Below are 21069 nucleotides of genomic sequence, written 5' to 3'. Positions count from 1 at the left end.
ATATAAGAACCATATATTTACTGAATGCATATTTGTGTAGAATTATTGCTTGTAAGTTTATTGAGTTTAGCCTTTATCATGGTCATTGAACCATACATAGTAGGCCATCCAAAATCCCACAATATTAGTAATATACTTCCCTGCAGCTACATGTTTTACAAAGAAAAACAAAGTCTAAAAATCTTGAACGTCTCTTTCCCTTATCCTTCCACAAAGTTTGTTTGCTTTCCTTTTTATCCAAAGGGTGCACATATTAACTTCAATCTCTCTTCACTGTTGTTCTGCTTATAGGTGTTCGGGTTTTCAATATTAGTGATGGGCAATTTGACATGGTAAAGTATCCAGAAACTTCACAGCTGTCAGTGGCAAAGTTTGGAGTAGGTTCTGCACTCTGATTCTCAATAAAGCAAAAAGTTAGTGTGCCTAAACTTGGGAATAAAAGAGGGTTTTTTTCAGATTTCCAAACATAGCTGCTTACATGTTAGGGAACTTGAGGTTATTTTAAAAGGTTCCTCCACTGTGCACCTAAAACTGAGGAACCAGAGACCTACTTAAGATTGTATTCCCCCAAAATCCATATATCCAGAGGATACTTGTGTTTCAGATCATTTTCAGAATGAGGTTTAGACCCACCATGAGGCATAACTGTTCATAATTTCATTTGGTGTTCTTCCTAAAGAAAAAAAAACAAATGGTGTGCTGCTGAATCAATCAGTCAGCATCAGTAAGGCAGTTCTGGCTGAATGAATAGACCATTGAAATTTTCCTTTTGTAACATAGTAGAGGGTTTTTTCTGTGCATAAAACTATTGTCTTTATGTGGCTGCCTCCTTTTCTTTTTCTTTTTTCTCTTGGGGGCTTAACACCACATGGTGGACAGTAATTATTCATGATCTTTATCAATAATGTAGAAGAACTTCCTATTGAAGATAGCTTAAGTGTCCTAGGAGTACAAGAGCATGCAGTAAAAGCACAGGCCTATGCCATTCCCTGTGGTAAATCATACTCCTGAAAAAAATTCTAAAAAAAATGAATCAAAAGTACAAACATTGTAAACAGAATTCCAACTTTCTCTTCCCAAAAGAAAACAAACTATAAACTTGCATTGTAAAAAATACAGAGTAAGATATATATAAGGATACAGTTCGTGTTACATAATGATTAAATACTGACTTGCAATAGAAAAGAGTAAATAATTAATTTTTCTATTAATGTGATAGTGGACTTTTGGTTTTATGTGACTGAAGTTCTTTAATCGCACATTGAATTAATTTAAATATAAGATGATAACACAAACATCTTCACAACTGAGAGCTTTCTGAAGAATGCTGCCCATGAAAAGAAATCCACTGATCACTTTAGGGCATTAAGCCTGTATATCAGTTGTGCCTTTTTCTGGGGGGTGGGGGATAGAAATGTCTGAATTATCAGGAATGTAATCCTTTGTGTGCTGTCTTTTTTATTTTTCTCTCTTTATAAATTGGTAGCAGATAATTTCTTATTCCTTTGGGCCTATCGATTACTTGCAAGCTATCTGTAGCTACTGATTTTATAAGCATTTGATATTAAAAATTCACAAGTCAAACTCAGTGCTCAGTTACTGAAATTGCGTGTAATTGTTTCTGGTCTCTATATGTGTGTCAGGCTGAAGAGCAATATGTCTCAAAAAAATGTAGCATTTCTTAAAAGGAATACGAATACTAAATGGAAGAAATTCAGCAGGAAAATGGTACAGCTTTGCCATCATTCTGCATACCCCTTTTTCACAAGAAAATAATGTTAAATATGCTGTGTGTACACAAACCTACACAGATAGGAGGCTAGTTTTTTACGGTATTACAGAGATATGAAAACTTAGAACACATTTTTAAGGGTTTTCATAATTTCCTCATCAAATTAAAACTTCATCTTTTCATTGCTGCCACAGTTTACGTCTTCCCTAACATATACGGCCTACTGCTACCCCCTCCCTTTCCTGCCTTTCCGCTACACTTTCTCTCCTGTTCTCCTTTGTGAAAGCAATAAGATCAACAGTCTTCTTTTCTATCAGCACCCATATGACAAGATGTCAAAAATGTCTGCATAGCCGCAGGACCACACATATCCCACTTTCAATTCCCTACCTGAAAAGAAACACAAAAAAATACCTCTCTATACCCTAGGAAGGATGTGGTACATGTAAATATAACATAGCAACAGATTCAGCTTAATGTTGAAATCTTTGAGGAGTACAGGTGGGTTCTCAAGTGATGTGAGAAAAAGCAAATTGTATGAGGGAACCTTAGGAAATGTCTGGTGGAAATAGTGCCCGACTGGCATTCCCTAAAAAACATTTAAATGCTGTTGAAATACTGGCTTTTTGAAATAATCACGAAAATTCCCATTGACTTTGATAAAACTAAGGGTTACCGAAAACAGTTCCCAGTTTTATCAACAATAAAAGTTTGAGCTCCACAAAGGAACACACATTTTAATTGATCGTCTCTACTAAACAAAGATGGAAGCTGACTGTGAAACATGAAAAAGACAGTCTTTAGTGTACAAGATTTCTGCTCATCTTCTGTTAAATCAGCTGTTCTAAATGTTTTCCTCTGAGTGCAGAGTCTCTCCCTCTCCCACCTGAGGCTTCATTTATCTTTACCTGAGAAATGAAGTATGTAGGTTCACTTATGATAGCTACAGTAAGCAAACCTTAAGTACTGTATTATGCATTTATTTTATGGCTGATTTAAAGTACAGCTCTCATCCTAATTTCACTTGTGAATAAAGGCAAAAAGACATTTAAAAGCCATTGGGGCATTCAGAGTTACATGAAGAAATGTTATCTCAGCTTTCCTTTAAATTTAGACCATGTGTAAGAAGATAGTAAACACATAAAAAGACACATTCTTAAAACTCAGATCACTAATAAATATTGTTATAGGTATATATTTAGACAAGAAAAGAAACAGTTATAATTCCCGTACAGTACTTACCCATTTTAACATCATCACATGGTTGTACAAACAGGATTATAACAAGCAAAAGAAAGCACTTTATTTAATGAATAAATAATCAAAAGCAGTGGTGAGGGTAGTCTTAAGAATATGCTGCTTCATACAGTTTAAAGTACATCAAACAACAAAATCCATAGTCCCAAAATTCCATTAAATAATACTGAGTAATTATGTGATTGATAATATTTAAGTATATATATATATAATATATATATGTGTATATAATCATATCATTATGAGTAATTAAGGTATCTATTTACATGCCATGCAATATTAGAATGTGTTGCAATACCTAGGCACAACAGGTGGATTTAAGAATGTCTGTGGTGAAAAAAACCCCAAACTTATTTTTGAAAATGAGGGACATTCAGTTCTTTCTTTTCATAATACACAGAATTTGATATCCTTTCTGGTAGTTAAAGACATACTTTTACTATTGTACAGTTAGGTAGCAGTATAAACTTAAAGCTGTATTTAGAGCCAACATGTTTAGAGAAAACATTCTTGTTTCAAAACTTAGCATGACATGCATGTTTGATATTCTTCTCATTGTGGACCCAGTCCTGTGAAATGCTGAGCTTCTCCAACAAGAGGATGCTTACTGCTGTGTTCTAAAGAAATTAAGTGCACTCAGCATCTCAAAAGAGATGAACAGAATTTGTCAGGATGAGGATACATATCAGCACATATATTACTGTCCAGTGAAGTGACATTTCTAAATCAATTAAAAAAAATAAAAATAAAAAAGAGAAGAGCTTCTAATTCTGCATTTGTGAGCAATAATTTCTGTTTACAAATAAACTGCATTTTAAAAACCTGGAAATTACAAAATTGCTTCTCCTCAAGCATTTGCTAGTCCACTAAATATTAAAGGACTTGCTATTTCTGTTACTAATTATGGGACAGGTCCTGATATTTTGCTTCGTAAGAGGTTCAATAAGGGCTGATGGATCAGAATCTAACCCTCTATGTTACACTCTTACTATGTATGATTGAAAAGAAAGTATGGAATGGGCTTCCACAAGAAAAGCAGTTTATACTACAAGCAGCTGTGTTATATAAGGTATTATATTTCAGAGAAGCCAAACTGGAAAAAATCAATCCACTCAAGTAATGTGTGAAAAAGCATAGCTTAAAATTTTGCAAGGAAGCATCTACCAATGAGAGTTGTTTTGGAACAAGAGGAAAAGTCAAAGGTAGTTTTGGATTATGGGCAATTATATTTGATGGATGTGTCCACTAAGGTGATCAGCAGTGAAAGTTAATAAAACTAATATTGAGTTAGACCTTAACTGTCTGTGATATACTGAGCTGATTCACACCTCTGGGTGATACTGTATCACGTTTTCTGTATATTAAAATGTTTTGCTCTGATCTAGAATTGGTTTCCATTTTGAAGTTTTCATCACAGCAGCAAAGACTGCAAGCATATAAATCGAATAAAGTTGAGACTTTGGATAACAGTTCTGCTGAAGAAGTGTATTAGACAGGAAAGAACTGAGTATTCCGAGATAATGCCATGAGTACTCAGTTGCTGTCTGAATTGGCACGTCAGCACACATGCTGTAGAGAACTCTTCCTGCTTATTTTACTTTACAGCAAGGATACATGCCATAAGGAAGCTCCATCAGCTGAATCAGGGAAATATTTTGTTGGTCGTGGGAAATCAGTCATAACAGACTGCATGTTCTTCTGTCTGAACTGGATATGACAGCACTACTGCAGTCTCATGCCAATAGGAATATTTTTGAGGTATCAGATGCTACTCTCTAAGGCTATTAGACTCTACCCTTATGCCTTTTGTCATGACATGAGTCCCATGGATCCCCTGACATTACCTATTGCCATGTCCCATGATTTTCACGGTGTCCTTTTTTGTTAAAGCTACTAGAGCCTCCCTTTGTTCAAAACATCCCAAGATTAAACTTCTGATTGATGTTGTGATCATCTTTTCCCTATTTCTTTGTTTCTTCATGTCAGCTACATCAGTCTTTATCACTCCTGTTCTTTCCTCTCACACAGATATACATCTCCTGCTTTTATGCCATTTACATACCCAAAACTTCCTGAGTTTCTCCATTAGTTTAGTCTACTCCATGCTCAAGTCCTTAATATTCTTCCTGATCATGATTCTTATTAATAAACTGCTAAAAGGTAATATATTAAGTAAGTAATATGAATATAATTTTCTTCACATCCATTTGTTAAAATTAATATATATTTCTGCATCCGCCTTAATTCTGCTTTGTCTGCCTTCAGACAGTTCCTTGAGAAAGAGGTCATGATTGCTCTATCTTTAGTAAGAGTTGGCACAGCACAGGATTAAGTAGGAGTGAGTAACTATATCTATGCATGCTTTCCATTTTCTGTTTGGACAAAGGGCTTTGGTCAGTGACAGTAAAAATAAAGGACTACTGAAGAAACCTTTGGTTTATCTTTTCAGCAGTCCTTCAAATGTGTGCATTAATACACAAGTAAATAAAGGGTACACAGTCTTTCTAGTTGAAGAAAAAAGCTAGAACTGGCATCAGAGAGGCATCCATATCATGCCAGGTTACCCATAATTTTAAGTAATTTTTAGCCTCAAAGCTAGTGAACTTGAATAGTCACCAATATTCAGCTGCCTTCTCATTCTGTGCAGTGGGATTTTAATTTTTTTTTTTTTTAAGTTTCTCATCTGACATATCACTGAATTCTTGTCAGGATTTAACCTTTTTTAACTTTTTTTTTTTCTTTTTTTCCTCCCCCCCCCTCCCCTCCTTAATTGGTGAGTTTTAGACAGCAGCACTAATATTACTAATTGAGCAAACAAAATGGTTGTGAATGAATGAGAACTTACTGAACACGTGTTTAGGGCCAAATCCAGATTGTGTGGAAACATCTGGAAAATATTTTTTTGGCTTAAATGGGATTAAGATACAGTTCTCAGTGCTGCAGATATTTCTTTCCTTTCTTCTTTCTCTCTCTTTCTCTCTTTCTTCATTTCTTTATTTACTTATTTTCTTTCTTCATTGCTTCTTTCTTTCTTTCTTTCTCTTTCTTTCTTTCTTTCTTTCTTTCTTTCTTTCTTTCTTTCTTTCTTTCTTTCTTTCTTTCTTTCTTTCTTTCTTTCTTTCTCTTTTATTTTCTTTCCCTCCTATCTTTTTTTTTTAAATAACTATTTCAAAGTTTGGTAATGCCTTAAGAAGTTAAATTACATACAATTTGAGAAAAAGAGATGAGAAAATTTTTACCTGCTAGAAATTTAAATCATATCTGTTTGTGCTCCTCCTACACAGGTTGATGGCAGCATAAAGTATTGAAGGCTGGAACAGAATATAGTTCTCTTTCTGTAGCAATAGTCACATCGTTTACTTTCTGTCCATGATAGATTTTTTTTCAAATTTGTTCTGTTTTAAAAGGCACTTATAATTTAAAAGAGGTGATGCTATTTGGGTTTTCAAATAAATATTGTATTTCTGGTTTTAATATAGAACTCAGGGCACCTCTGCTTTAAAACTCAGCATGTTCAAAAATAGGTTACTTTTATTGATACTTCTATTTCAAGGTTGGTTTTTTTTTTTTTTACTGTGCTGCAACAAAAGTGATTATATAATCACACAAATTTTCCTTGTAAGAAAGTATATACTGTATTTTGATATGACTTTATTCTACTCTCAAAAGAAAGACTGAGGTGTTGTAAGTCTTGACTTTTCTATATGCTACCACTGTACTGTAACAAAGACTCATGCAATGATGCCTACTACATCTGCTTAAGTATGTCTAACAAATCTGGGCTAGATTCTGTCACCTTTGTGCTGGGTAAGTAACACTTTACCCAATTCAAATAACTCATTTTGAATAAGTTCTTACTTACCATAGGAATGACAGAATATGGCCCTCAGGATTTATCATTTATTGTATGTTCCATTCTTATACATATATATATGAACCAAAGGGACCATGATATGCTCAGAAAAATAACTGGAAATTCAGAATGAAACAAAGAAACAAACCAACCAACAACAACAGAAAGAAAGAGAAATTAACAGGAATAAAGTCCCTTAGGCATCTGCCCAAGAACTAACACAACACAATCAGGAATTCAGAACATTTATTGCAAGAGCTGAATAACTAAATAACGTTGAACTGGCAAAGCAGTAACAAGGATAACTGGTTAGATATTTATTCTGTCAAAGTCATCAAACACCCCTCACAAACTGACATAAGTACTGCAATAAGCAATGCACCCCTAACCCATTTTTATGCCTTTTATACTGTAGAGGGAAAAAGAAAGTAAAAAAAAAGTGAACTACTATATACAAAAGAATAAAAAAGAAAAAAAATGTTTTTTTGGTAAGAATAAAATCACCTTCAGATTAGCTAAATTTGTTACTCTAAGACTGATGTTTCACTGTGGCATAAGTAACTTGGTTTTGTCTGTAAGGACTTTTTTTTTTCTTTTTTTTGCATGCTATTTATTTGTGTAAATCATCTGTCATGCCTTAACAAAAACCATCTAAAAATGTTTGGATTTGGATTTGCTTTGCGTGCAACTTAGATCTTATTAACATTAGGAGTCACTCTGCTGGTTTGACTGAGGTGACAAGATACTGGTACCTGCCAGGCATTGACCAACTATGATAACAAACAGTTAAACAGCAATAATTATAGATTTAACCCTTTAGTTCCCCCAACTAGCCTACCAGGAGAATGCTCTGTTACATCATGAAGGCACAACACATTAAATATTCTGTGGCTATGGTCAAAAACACTTGTGTTACTACAACATTAACGCAGATGAAGATCAACACAAATGCTGCTGTTTCAGCAATACAAACTGTCTTAGGTATAGACACACACCTGCCCAATTGGAAAAACATGATTATTGTATTTTGCTCCTGTAGAATTTCCTCCATTTATTTCAGCTGAGATCAGTGTCAGCTACCACTCATTAAATGACAGACTGCAGCTAATTTGATCAAGGATTCCAAACAAAGACCTTTCTCTCTCACCCACCACCACAAATTTAAGTATTCTTCTTTTGTTTTGCAGTTTCCCTGTTTCATGAAACATAATGGAAGTTTAAAAAAAAAAATTGCTACATTTTTAAGCCCTTACACAAGTCCTTTAATTTCTTAATATTAAAAAAAAAAAAAGGAAAAAAAAAAAAAAGAAAGAAGAAATTTTATCTGAATGCTGGCATCATTTTTGCTACTACATAGAAAGAAAAATCTTTTTTTTTCCTTTCTACAACCAACCTTCCCTCCCACCCCACCAGTCTTTTTTTCCCTTTTAACACAAGTGTTTTGAGTTCCTTGGAACATTGTGTGTCAGACAGACTACTAACACAGAAACACCATCACTGAAAATAAAAGCAAAACAACAGCAAGCAAATGAAAGAAAGTAAAAAGCAACTGTGAAACACTGAAATATGCTACAGTATCTTTTCAAGTGAGCGTTATAAGTACACAAAAATTGTAAGTAATAATTGTTTCTATTTACAAGTATTTGAACACTGATCGATTTATAAGTGTCCACTAACATTGTTAATAGCACAATAGGTTTAATGTTTACAGTTTCAGTTGTTTTGTTTGCAATATGATCTCAAGTATAATGGTCCCAGCATAGATCAATGACAACAAAAGCACAATTTTCTAACTGGATATGCTTTTCAATCATTGCAATCCACTGAACTTTCTCACTCTCTCACTCTCCAAATGCATCTTCTGTTGTTCATAGCAGCAGTCCAGGGTCAAAAAAGAAACAAACAAAAAAAGGATATTTGCAAACTGGAGAGATCTCTGCAGATTTTAATCATGTCTATTTAACAAACCACACAACTAGTAGAAACACTCTTTCATGTTGCAGGACATCATACCTTCCACGGTGCTAACATAAAGATATGCATATCTCTGCTAGGTGAAGCATAGTTCTAGAGGTCTACCCAGTACATAAAGCTCTGACACACACACAGTATTAGCAAGTCTAAGTAGGCTAAAGTCATTGGTCCAAAGTAACCATTTCTTATAGCTGGTGCTCCTTTGGACTCTCAACAGCTCCTGAGGCCTGTTTATAAGACTTCAAGTTGGCCAGAGGAATGTCAGTCATGTGGTTGCCAGTGTTGAAATGGCCCTCACTGGAACCATACTGCTTTCGGTCACTGAACTGGTTTCTGTTGCTATCTTCTTTCCAGGTCCTGGTCAATGTGTGTCCATTAACTAGTTTGTCCTTCTTAACCCATTCTTTCTGAGGTGCAAAGGTGGAGAGAGGAGACTTTGGCTGTTGGTACGGGCCCAAGCTGGGAGGCATCCAACAGTTGTCTGAGTGACCCAAAACCAGGCATTCTTGAGTACACATCTCTGTAGCTTCAGCTAATCCTCGTGGCCCAAGAGGCCCATCTGTAGAAGAAAAAAAAAAAAAAAAAAAAACAGAAAGAAGAAAGAGGGAGAAAGATTGTGATATTTGTCATTAAATGTATACATATACTTTATGAGAAAATTAACAATGATTTTGCAACAAAATATTGTGCTGGTAAATCTTACATACATCTTCATTATGTTAGAGAGCAGTTGCTTTGTAGGGCATATACTCACTTTATATGCTACCTACATAGTTTCCGAAAGTGGAAATACAGTTCACTTAGCCCTAAGTTATAAGCCTCAGATCCTACTATGAATAATCTTAACTCCCTTTTTCAGTCCCTCTAAGAAAATAGAACTAGGCAGGTGAAAATGTCAGAGGAAGTAAACATACCTTTGCAGACTCTGAATGAGAATTAACGCTGCTTGTAAAAGCCTACAGTTTGGATGTATTCTCTTCTGCTTTCAACTCACTTTGCTGTTGGAGAGCCTTGCTGAACTAATAGCCTACTGCAAACTGAGAAACATCTATACTATCTAAAAATGGGCTTGATCAAAGGAATGCTCTGTACGCGGGATTATTCTGATGTCTACTATTTTACAAACTTGGGTTGGTACATAGTTCTAGACATCTACCCAGTGGATAAAACTCTGATGCACACTCCCAACAAGTAAGTGAGAAGTTAAGCTTTGCTGGATTTAATATGAAACTATGAAACACTTCAAAACATTGCAGAGAATAAAATCTGTAATTCTTCTGACCATTAAACACACCTCAGATAGCTGCTATGCAACCATAAAAATCAAGGGGTAAATAAAAAGAGAAGGCTTATGTAAATCTTGCACTTGATAAAGAACTGGTTTCATAATTCCTTGTAAATCAGGAATATGAGACCACAGAAGACAGAAATTAAGTCTGCTGAAGTACTATGCATGTTAAATATCCACATCATTTTTCACATGCCACTGAGGACATAGCTCGCCAGCTGTAGGCATCTTGCAGTCAAGCAGACAGGTAACTCATGTCTTCAGTAGCACTAAATTCCTCTCAGTCTTACTGTATTTCTAAATGACTGGATTTTCTCATCTGGTCAGTCTGGATGTATGAGGAAGGGCAAACCAGGAAAAAGCAGAGAAATCACTTTGTGTGTCTTTGTTAGATATTTATCAATATCTGAGATATGCTTTTGTCATGATTCTTTGCTAACTGTATTGCAATTTTGAGCAAGAAATTTGAGATGCCTTTTCTTGACCACAGTAAATCAACTGGCTAGTGCTGTAGGCATTTGAAGAGTTAAGGAGACTATTTCCTTGATTAAACAGCCCAGTGACAGGACGGAAATTATAGATTGCTTTTTGAGAAAGAACATTAGCAGGTAAGCATGAATAGTGAAGTTATGAAGCATCTTAAAAAGCAGTACTAATCAGAAGAAAAATGTCAGTGGTGTATCAGAAAAAAAAAAGTATATCTTTATAATAATATAATTGAGACTCAAAATGATAAGTGAGGACACTCTAACAAAGATTTCTGTGTTACAATGCCAAAGAATATTTCATTCTCTTGTACTCCATTCATATACAATAAATTACCCTTAGTAACAGATCTTTTTCTGAATACTGAAATTATCCCAATTAATTTTATGGAAATTGCTATTCTTCCCCAGGTTGGTTTTTTTGTTGGGTTTTTTTGTTTGTTTTTTTTAACTGGCACATACAGTAGTAAATTCTACAGATTATCAACCCACTGTTTTTACACCTACATATAGAAAATGCAGTCAGATGTATTTCTACATGTTACAATGTAATTACTTAATCTTCTTATCTCTGAGTAGCTCCTTTTTTTGATTATCTGAAGAATAAGCTGTTGATGTGGCAATATAATAAAGCATAATGCAAGTTGCTTCTGAATTCCCTGTATAAGAAACTGACAACTAGAGCATGAAAAATGTACAGAATCCATGCTACTTTACATTTAGATCAATACAAGATGAAATTAAGACAGAACCATCAGGAAAAAAATAAAGAAGCAACTGTAAAGTAGGAGCTTTGCAAAGATTTCAATGAGAACCAAGATCCTTGATTCTAAAATGAGAACTGTGATAATTCCCTAGAAGAGAGAGATTCTTTTTTTCTATAAAGCTCTTCTCTGAATCCTCTAGTATGAAGTTATAATAGAACTGAGGCAGGTACTTAGTACCAAAAAAAAAGCAATAATAAGTAAAGGAGGTACTCATGGTATATTGTTAGTAATTCCAAAACTTAGTTTATAGGTTAAAAGATGATTTTGTTGTTGTTGTTGTTGTTGTTAACAGAGATTTAATTAAGTTTTTTCCCATTTTCAGAGGAAAAAAGTGAGAAGAGGCAGAAATATTTTCCTCCTGCTTACTCTCATAGTACAATACTATCTTGCTGACCAAGGAGAAGAGGTTTGGCAGGTATTAAAACTTTCAAAACACAAAGAAATCTTTTCACCACAGAATAACATATTTCAAGAAACACAGTGCATGCACTCTGTGCTTCCAATTTACAGTGGAATACAAGGTTAACAGGACAGCCTTCAGTACTACAGTTCTGAAGGGGATCAGTTACTTTTTCTGTTTAGTTAAATAAATGTCAAGAGATAACCCATTTATTTCCATTTAAAATTTAAATGAGTAATAATCTGGTTTTACTTAGGACTAAATACGCATGTGACCCAATAAGCTACGTGTCAAACTCCTTGGAAGATTTACTTCATGTGTTGTGCTTTCTTTAGTAACTTCTCTAGGCAGTTAATGCTGTTAAACTCAGAATGGATTTTAAACATACTTTGTGTTAGCTATATTTAAGTTGATAAACTTTCTGGAGAGCACTGGAATATTTAGATGACTGTTACTGTGGGCAGCAAAAAGGAATGGGGTAACAATGCTGAGATGACTCCCTGTTCAGGAGGAGCAGTTCCTTGATTTTTTTTAGTTTAACAAAACACCACTGTCCCACCTAGACTTCAGAAATTAATTACTGTGTGCAAGTCCTTGCCCAGTCAAACTTCCCTAAGCAGATATTTCAACCAAAGGCAAGACAATGCCAGTTTTGTAGTGGGCCAATTACAATTTTTGCGTGGATGTAGGTCACACCAAGTGACAGTTGTAGAGAGAGTGAGGCCTTCTTCTTTTCGGAGAGGACTAAGAATCCCAGGGGAACACCTGTAGGACACTTCTTTTAGCTGTATAACTGTTCAAATAGCTGTGAGGTTTGGTGTAGGTCTGCACACACCTCTAAATATGTCTGTTTATAAAAATCTATGAAAAAAATGCATGACCAGAATTGAGAAGAGGTTCAGACTCCTATTCAGAATCAGAATCACAGAATCATCTAGGTTGGAAAAGACCTTGAAGATCATCTAGTCCAACCATTAACCTCACACTGACAGTTCCCAACTACACCATATCCCTAAGCGCTATGTCAAACCGACTCTTAAACACCTCCAGGGATGGGGACTCCACCACTGCCCTGGGCAGCCGATTCCAACGCCTAACAAGAAGTTCTGTAAAGAAATAATTCCTAATATCTAGTCTAAACCTTCCCTGGTGCAACTTGAGGTCATTGCCTCTTTTCCTATCCCTTGTTACTTCATTAAAGAGACTCATCCCCAGCTCTCTGCAACCTCCTTTCAGGTAGTTGTAGAGGGCGATGAGGTCTCCCCTCAGACTCCTCTTCTCCAGACTAAACAACCCCAGTTCCCTCAGCTGCTCCTCATAAGAGCTGTGCTCCAGACCCTTCACCAGCTTTGTTGCTCTTCTTTGTACATGCTCAAGTAATTCAATGTCCTTTTTGTAGTGAGGGGCCCAAAATTGAAAACAGTAATCGAGGTGCGGCCTCACCAGTGTCGAGGACAGGGGCAAGATCCCTTCCCTGTCCCTGCTGGCCACGCTATTTCTGATACAAGCCAGGATGCCATTGGCCTTCTTGGCCACCTGGGCACACTGCTGGCTCATGTTCAGCCGGCTGTCAATCAACACCCCCAGGTCCCTCTCTGACTGGCAGCTCTCCAGCCACTCCTCCCCAAGCCTGTAGCGCTGCTGGGGGTGGTTGTGGCCAAAGTGCAGCACCCAGCATTTGGCCTTAGTGAAGCTCATACAGTTGGCCTTAGCCCATCGCTCCAGCCTGTCCAGATCTCTCTGCAGAGCCTCCCTACCCTCGAGCAGATTAACACTCCCACCCAACTTGGTGTCATCTGCAAACTTACTGAGGGTGCACTTGATCCCCTCATCTATATCATCAAGAAAGATGTTAAACAGGAGTGGCCCCAAAACCAAGCCCTGAGGGACACCACTCATGACCGGCCACCAACTGGATTTAACTCCATTCACCACAGCTCTTTGGGCCCACCCTCCAGCCAGCAAAGCGTGCATGCATCCAAGCCACAAGCAGCCACTTTTGCCAGGAGAATGCTGTGGGAAACGGTGTCAAGGGCCTTACTAAAGTCAAGGTAAACAACATCCACAGCCTTTCCCTCATCCAATGAGCAGGTTGCCCTGTCGTAGAAGATCAGGTTTGTCGACATTGTAGAGGTCGACATCGTAGAAGGAAATCAGGTTTGTCAAGCAGGACCTGCCTTTCATAAACCCATGCTGACTGGGCCTGATCATCTGGATGTCCCGCATGTGTTGTATGATAGTACTCAGGATGAGCTGCTCCATCAGCTTCCCAGACACTGAAGTCAAGCTGACAGGCTTGTAATTTCCTGGATCATCCTTCCAACCCTTCTTATATATGGGCGTCACGTTGGCCAATTTCCAATCTGTCAGGACCTTCCTGGCCAGCCAGGACTGCTGGTAAATGATGGAAAGAGGCTTGGTGAGCACCCCAGCCACCTCCTTAAGCACCCTCGGGTGTATCCCATCCAGTCCCATAGACTTGTGTGTGTCTATGTGATGCAGTAGGTCACTGACTGTCTCCTCCTGGATTGCGGGGGGGTTGTTCTCCCAGTCTCTGTCTTTTGGCTGAGGAGGCTGGATTCCCTCGGTACAACTGGTCTTGTTATTAAAGACTGAGACAAGGAAGGCATTAAGCACCTCAGCCTTTTCCTCATCACTCGTCATGTTTCCTCCTGCGTCTAGCAGGGGGTGGAGGCTCTCCCTGGTCTTTCTTTTGCTGTTGACATAGTTATAGAAATATTTTTTGTTATCTTTGACAGCTGAAGCCAGATTAATTTCTAGCTGGGTTTTAGACCTCTGATTTCTGCCCTGCATAGCATCACAGCCTCTTTGTAATCATTGTGAGTGGCTAGCCCCTTCTTCCAAAAGCCGAAAACTTTCCTTTTCTCCCTGAGTTGCAGTCAAAGCTCCCTGTTTAGCCAGGGTGGTCTTGTCTGCTGCTGGCTTCTCTTACAGCACCTAGGGACCGCCTGCTCCTGAGCCATTAACACTTCCTTCTTAAAGAGTGCCCAGCCTTCCTGGACCCCTATACCCTTCAGGACCGTCTCCCAAGGTATCCTTTCAAGCAGGTGCCTAAACAAGACAAAGTCAGCCCTTTGGAAGTCCAGGATGGCAGTTCTGCTGCCGCCTCTCCTGGCTTGTATAAGAATAGAGAACTCTATTATTTCATGATTGTTGTGCTCTAGTCAGCCTCCAACCACGACATCATCCACCAGTCCTTCTCTGTTCATATAGAGGAGGTCCAGCAGGGCACATTCTCTGGTTGGTTCACTCACCAGCTGTGTCAGGAAGCTATCTCCCACATGTTCCAGGAATCTCCAGGACTGGCCCCACTCTGCTGAGTTGTATTCCTGGGTAGTTAAAGTCTCCCACAAGAACAAGAGCAAGCGATTGTGAGATTTCTCCTAAGTGCCTATAGAGTATTTCATCCACCTTTCTGTCCTGGTTGGGTGGCCTATTATAGACTCCCACTACAACATCATATTCAAGTGAGTATGCATATTTTCCAGTACTCTGACTCATGCTTTCCAATCTGTTAAATACAGGGAATATTTACTTGCCTTACTAAAATATTGTGAGGTTTAAATTTACAAAATGCCTTACCAGACTTCATCTAATATATAATTAACAATTATTATTTTAATCACTTTTGGTTTAAACCATCACAAGAGAAAAAGAAATCCACAAAGTATTTTTTTTAGAAATGCAGATTTTTAAAATAATATATTTTACTATTGAGCTACTACAAGGCATGATCATGCTTACTGACTGAGGAAAAAGGCAGCTTCATTCATGTGTGTGGTACTTGTCACACCTGATGTCCAGTTAAGACCCTTAGATACGAGCATAATGTTTTTGTAAATTTTATTGCTAATAATGGTGATGATCATGATTTCAGGGACTCTATAAATGTCCTACATTTATAGACACAGGAAAAAGATGAAAAACAGGTTTGGGAAAAAAGGATCTCACCTACAAAAAAAAAAAAAAAAAAGACAACTTTTCAATAATATGGTTTTTTCAGCTTCTGTTTTGTGTAATTATGTTCTCAAGTATAGACAGTATATTCTTTTCTAAGACTCATTATTCAGGTTGTTATTCAGTAGCATAAAGTGAAATGATCATGAGCAGTATGATGTGAGAGAGATCTTCTGGGGGTAGCTTTCACTGAAGAGTTGGCTGCTTTGTATTGAGAAAGCATAATGTTGCCTTAATGGTAATTATCTTTCTCCTCCACCACTGCTGAACAATAGCTTTCACCCAATTTTCTAAAGTTGTTTCATTACCACATACAATGACACCACTTAAAAACCTGTTCCTGCTGCTTTAATTTTATAATTGCATTAATTTGTTTCCTTTCTCTTCATAAAAATGTCACTGAAATTTCTGTATCAAGTTTTTCCACACTGAAGTACTTTATTGATATGTGAGGGATTTTTTTCAAAGTATTTGTTCTCTGAACAATCCGTAATACATGAGGCTGGTTATCAGTCTTGGCTGCTTGAATATATAATGACACAAGTGCTGATAAAACTGTACAAGCCATCTGTCTCTGGAGTTAAATGTTTTGAAAGCAAACACAAAAGTGCATAACAAACACTCCCTTAAATTGTCTTTGTAAATATTTATATCAGATCTTACCCAAAAATGCTTTTTTGTTGTTATTTTATTCTGTTAATAGCTGTCAAGCAGATGCGTGACTTGCATACTCAAAAGCAGATAGGTGTAAGAATGAAAATAATGTATGCCACTCAAGAGCTGGTCATACCCTAATGCTGGAATTTCTATGTGGTCTTTTATCTCTTTTTATTATACCCAGAAGCTAAACTGCTATTTCATTGATTAACTTACTGCTGCAATTAGCAACTATCTTCTGGTGTGTTGACCAGCTGCTTTTCAACCTGCTTCTTTAAAATTTTCTTGCTTAAAGCCAGAAAATTCATTCTTCAATTCTGAAAGAATCAAGACCACAAGATAAGTTCCACTCAGTGAGACTTCTGGGTTTCAAAAAAATGAATGGGTATTCTTTGCCTGAAGGCACTAACATTAAGTATAGCAGATCTGAACATGGCCACAGTTGTGCTTCAAACACTCATATTTATTTAGCTTTTCATATTGCATTTTAAAAAGAAAAAATAAAAGAAAACAACAGTAACATTTTCAGCTCTATTTAACCTCAAATACAGAAAGCTTTTTTAAGCTTTCATGGGCTACTTTACTAAACGACCTTTTCTGAGACCACATGTTTTTACGTACTTCCCCACATATATTGGAATTGAAATGACATTATTACATTTCATAGAGGTTTTGCAACTACTGTATATATTAAATATAAAAACTGGAAAATATTTTATAATGAAAAAGATTCTTTGACTTTTTTTGGTCTTAAATATCAGCCAAATAAATGATAAAGACTGTTCTTTATTTCTAGACTGTTAAAAAAAAATAATAATCCAAGACTACAAAGCCAGATACATGCTGTGCTGGGTGTGTTTTCTTGGTATTATTAATTAACAGCAAGATTCAGTGACTACTAAAAATAAATTTTTAGTGGCTTATTCCATGGTCATTCCACCTGTCACAGTCAGTGCTGATAAAATCACATTCTGTCCCCAAATCACCTTGTTCTGAGGTCCCTGGATTCCTATCATTGCTGCTGCCAGTTTTGGTAGACTTATCACCACCACCTTGTAACCTGCTGCTTCTCTCTCCCCTTCCTGCATCCTCTGTACTCAGGTACAGATCAAGAAACCCCTGCTAGTTCCTCTTCCCTGTTTTGGCCCAAGCTTCTTTTTCATCACTACTGAACTAAGTAATACTGTAAGGTTAGCTTATACCTGTATTACTTAGCAGGGATAAGGTGACAGAATCCTTAATTAACACAATAACAGGAGGGACAGGAAGTAGCGGGGTAAAGGTGTGTGGGAGGTACTGCCCAGAAAACATAAATGCAGCAACTAAATTATTTTCTGAAAAGACAGGAAAACCTGGTAGAATAACATTTACTGCACAATTCTGTGAAGTACCTAAGTGATCCAGATGGGTTCCACAGAAACGTAGGTGTCTAAGATCCAAACTATAATTTCAAAAATCATGTGTGACTTCTTTGAGTCCATGGGCAGGTCAATTTTGAAATGCAACACTGTTCAATTATTTGAAATTCTGTTTCTACACAGAATTGCCTCAGTCTTCTGATGACTGAGATTACTTCCTGTCTGAATCTTTTCAGAGTTAAGAAAGTAAGTGCTCCCTTCATATCTTGAATATATAAATGTGTTTGGCATTTTAAGAGTATAACTGACATATGCCAACAGGTTGTAACTTTGAACAATGTAGCAGTGCAGCAGGCTGGTTTTTTTCCCCCCTCCAGTTTATACCCGTAGGCAGATTACAGAAAAGGCACCTGCCTTTTGTTTCAAACATTATGCAGAGGCCACTTGTGGTTAGAACATTCCTGGAAGGCTCAGCTCCAGTTCCCTTTCCTTCGCTATAGATTCTGGTCCCTCTCTCCTAGATATGTACAATAATCAACCTTGATCTTGGTAAGAAGAACTTTTCTGAAAAATGAAAATCAGTTCTGTAATCTTACAGAGAAGGGGACTTCTTACACACCTAGGGAATGCTGAAATTACTAATCTACTGTGGAAAAGGTAGCTGTTAATACCATGATCACTTACAGAGAGTATTCTGTATTTCTTGTCTCAAGTTCCTTTCACCTATAGCTGCTCCACTACAAAAGCTACAATGAAAGGGATTGTTACTTACGTTGTTATATTTTATTTCTTTTTTTCTGGTATCTTTCCTAGAAATTTAATACCATTATGATTTACAAATTACACCTCCATCAGCAATGGCTCTGTTGTCAATATGTTTTTTTTATCTTCACTAGCTGTGCCTATTTCCAATTACTTTTTCTGCATTGACATAAATGTATATAAACGTCTATGCATTTCCATGTGTGCATGTTCAGGAAGTAGTCATGTGCCATAGAGTTGACCCCTTGCATTTTCCAAGGCAAGACACCTTCCAAGAGTTGACACCTTCCAAGCAATTGAATTAATTTTACAATGCTTTTGAGAATAAAGACTTGTTTCCTAGACCTGCTTACCTACACATTCCTTGGAAGGAATTTTGTGGCCTGTTTTCTGCAGATGGGAACAAATAGGCTACTTTATGTCCTGTCCAGCTAGATGCAGAACAGGTGCCACAAGACTAAGTTTGCATGTTGCTATGCCTAAGCAAATACACTGAAAGAAAGCATATAAGGAATTTAGGAATTTCAGCAGAGTTTAGTTGTTCAGAGTTGTTAATAATCCTATGAAGTCTTTCAAACCAGCTCGTTTGGAAATTGAAAGTTCAGTCTATAGGTAGGTCACATTTACATCTCTCTCCCCCTGCCATCTAAACACACCCTAGAAATTAGTTCAGTTGTATGTTATTTAATTTCTGGTTTAGTTCTGGGGTTTTTATAACAAATTATTTTATAGTGAATTTGTTTGGGACTTAACTTTTAGCAACATCTCAGAGTAAGAAATACATTTGTATAGTCTAATGGTAGTTCCTTTTGGTTCCTTGAAAAGTCACAGAGATTTAACCAAATTCTAGCTCTCAGCTGTCCATAGAAGATAGCCAGCAGCCCATTTCCTAATCTCTCTTGAATACACCTTATGCAACTGCTGAGCTTGTGAGATACTAGGGGTCAAGTTTGCTTAACACTGTCTAGACTTTTTGAATAGATAGATGAATTGACTAATGTTAGATTTGTGACCATTCTGCAAGGAGGTTTACAACACTCTTTGAAATCACAAAGGCATTGTCCGTGCAATCAAGGAAGATGTCACAGGAGGCATTTCAAAGCAGTCATGGTCTGGAGTGGTGCTGAGCTCCTACTGAACAGCTCAAACCTGGATGATGCACTGCTCTTCAGCGGTCATAAAAATCCAGCTTGGTTATTTATCATGGATTGCACATTGCCTATGTTCAGATCTCTGTGCCACACTTTTTTTTTTTTTTTTTTTTTCCAGAATTTAACTGGGTAAAACTTTATATTTGTAGTAAAAAAAGTAGATAATCTAGTGGTTCTTTCCAGTCTTAAAAATCTATGTATCAGCAAATATTAACATAAAACAGTTTTCTGTTTAAACTTTCACTGACAAATGTAGACAATTGTAGTGTACCCTTTAGAAATACAGAAGGTACGAAATAATATCTGGGATTGTTATTCTGGTTTAATGCATTCTGTCATTGAAAAACAAACAAACAAACAAACAAACCCCAACAAATTACTGCAATTTGTATTCTTAGCTTAAGTGTCACATTGTGGATGCAGACAGTCACCTTCCAGGAAGAGCAGGAGAAAAGAAGTGCAAACAGGATTTGGCCAAAACCCCTTTTGCTAACAAATAAATAAAGATTAAATGTTTTACACATCTCTCATACAGATTTCATTCTTTGGTCACAATGAAAAGTCAACATTTGCAAATGGACATAGTCCAAATACAATAATACACAGGCAGCCAGAACAGCAGATTCTCTCCCTGAGAGGATATTGTTATTTAGACAGACTTTATGTCACACAAAGGGAAGACAGCATATCTTTATGAATTTGCATCCATCTTCTCATCTGTTGAAGCTACTCCTATGAAGAATGTTATCCCATCTAATCTTAATTCCTCAAAATTAGCATTTTTCTCCTGCAATACATTTAATTTTAGCAGGACAATCTAAGAAATCAAAATGCCACAGAGGATTCAAACGAACCTTCTAAATTTGGTTGGATCACTTAATGAGGCCAAAGCACAGTCAGTATTCAGGTATTTGGAATAATACTCATTTTCAGTATTCATCTTTTTTTGTTATGTAGCTTTTAATTTTGCTGCCTAAAAAAGTGTTTATTCCCCAAAAGTGATGATGGATGGTGATAATACAATATTTATAAAGTAACCCATGGTCACAATCATTTACTATCTTTTTTCTCTCACACCTAAATATTTATGGTACTTAATCAAAATATTTTATTGAATTGACTTACAGGCATCATGCTGAGACAGCACCACTTTTGACATGGTCACATTTTCTAATCTATTAATATGCCCAAACATGAACCTGCTGTCAGTCAAAAACAACTTAAGTCTCAATTTGGAAGATTCTCTCAGCTGTTTATCATAAAATCAAGTTTTGGTAATTTCTACAAATTGTATAAGAAAATGTAGGATTTGTTGTGAAAAAAAAAAGGTATTATTCAAAATGAGAAAAACTGGCAGAATGCTGTGAAACTGAGCTGAACAATATTTATTTCGACACCATAGAGTTT

General features: G+C 36.7%; 1 protein-coding gene across 4 annotated transcripts in view; it reads right to left on the bottom strand.

The window, feature by feature from the left end:
- Nucleotides 1-5959: 5959 nt before the first annotated feature.
- PCDH9 (protocadherin 9) overlaps nt 5960-21069 on the bottom strand; it is a 709974-nt gene continuing 694864 nt past the window's right edge. For all 4 annotated transcript variants that reach the window (XM_074815557.1, XM_074815559.1, XM_074815558.1 and 1 more), the window contains one exon: nt 5960-9375. In XM_074815557.1, the coding sequence (XP_074671658.1) occupies nt 9002-9375 (374 nt within the window). In that variant the 3' untranslated portion in view covers nt 5960-9001. The remainder of the gene's footprint in view (nt 9376-21069) is intronic.

Source organism: Strix aluco, chromosome 2 (assembly GCF_031877795.1).
Source record: "Strix aluco isolate bStrAlu1 chromosome 2, bStrAlu1.hap1, whole genome shotgun sequence".
In the NCBI taxonomy this organism is placed as follows: domain Eukaryota; kingdom Metazoa; phylum Chordata; class Aves; order Strigiformes; family Strigidae; genus Strix; species Strix aluco.
This window is presented reverse-complemented; position numbering and strand designations above follow the sequence as displayed.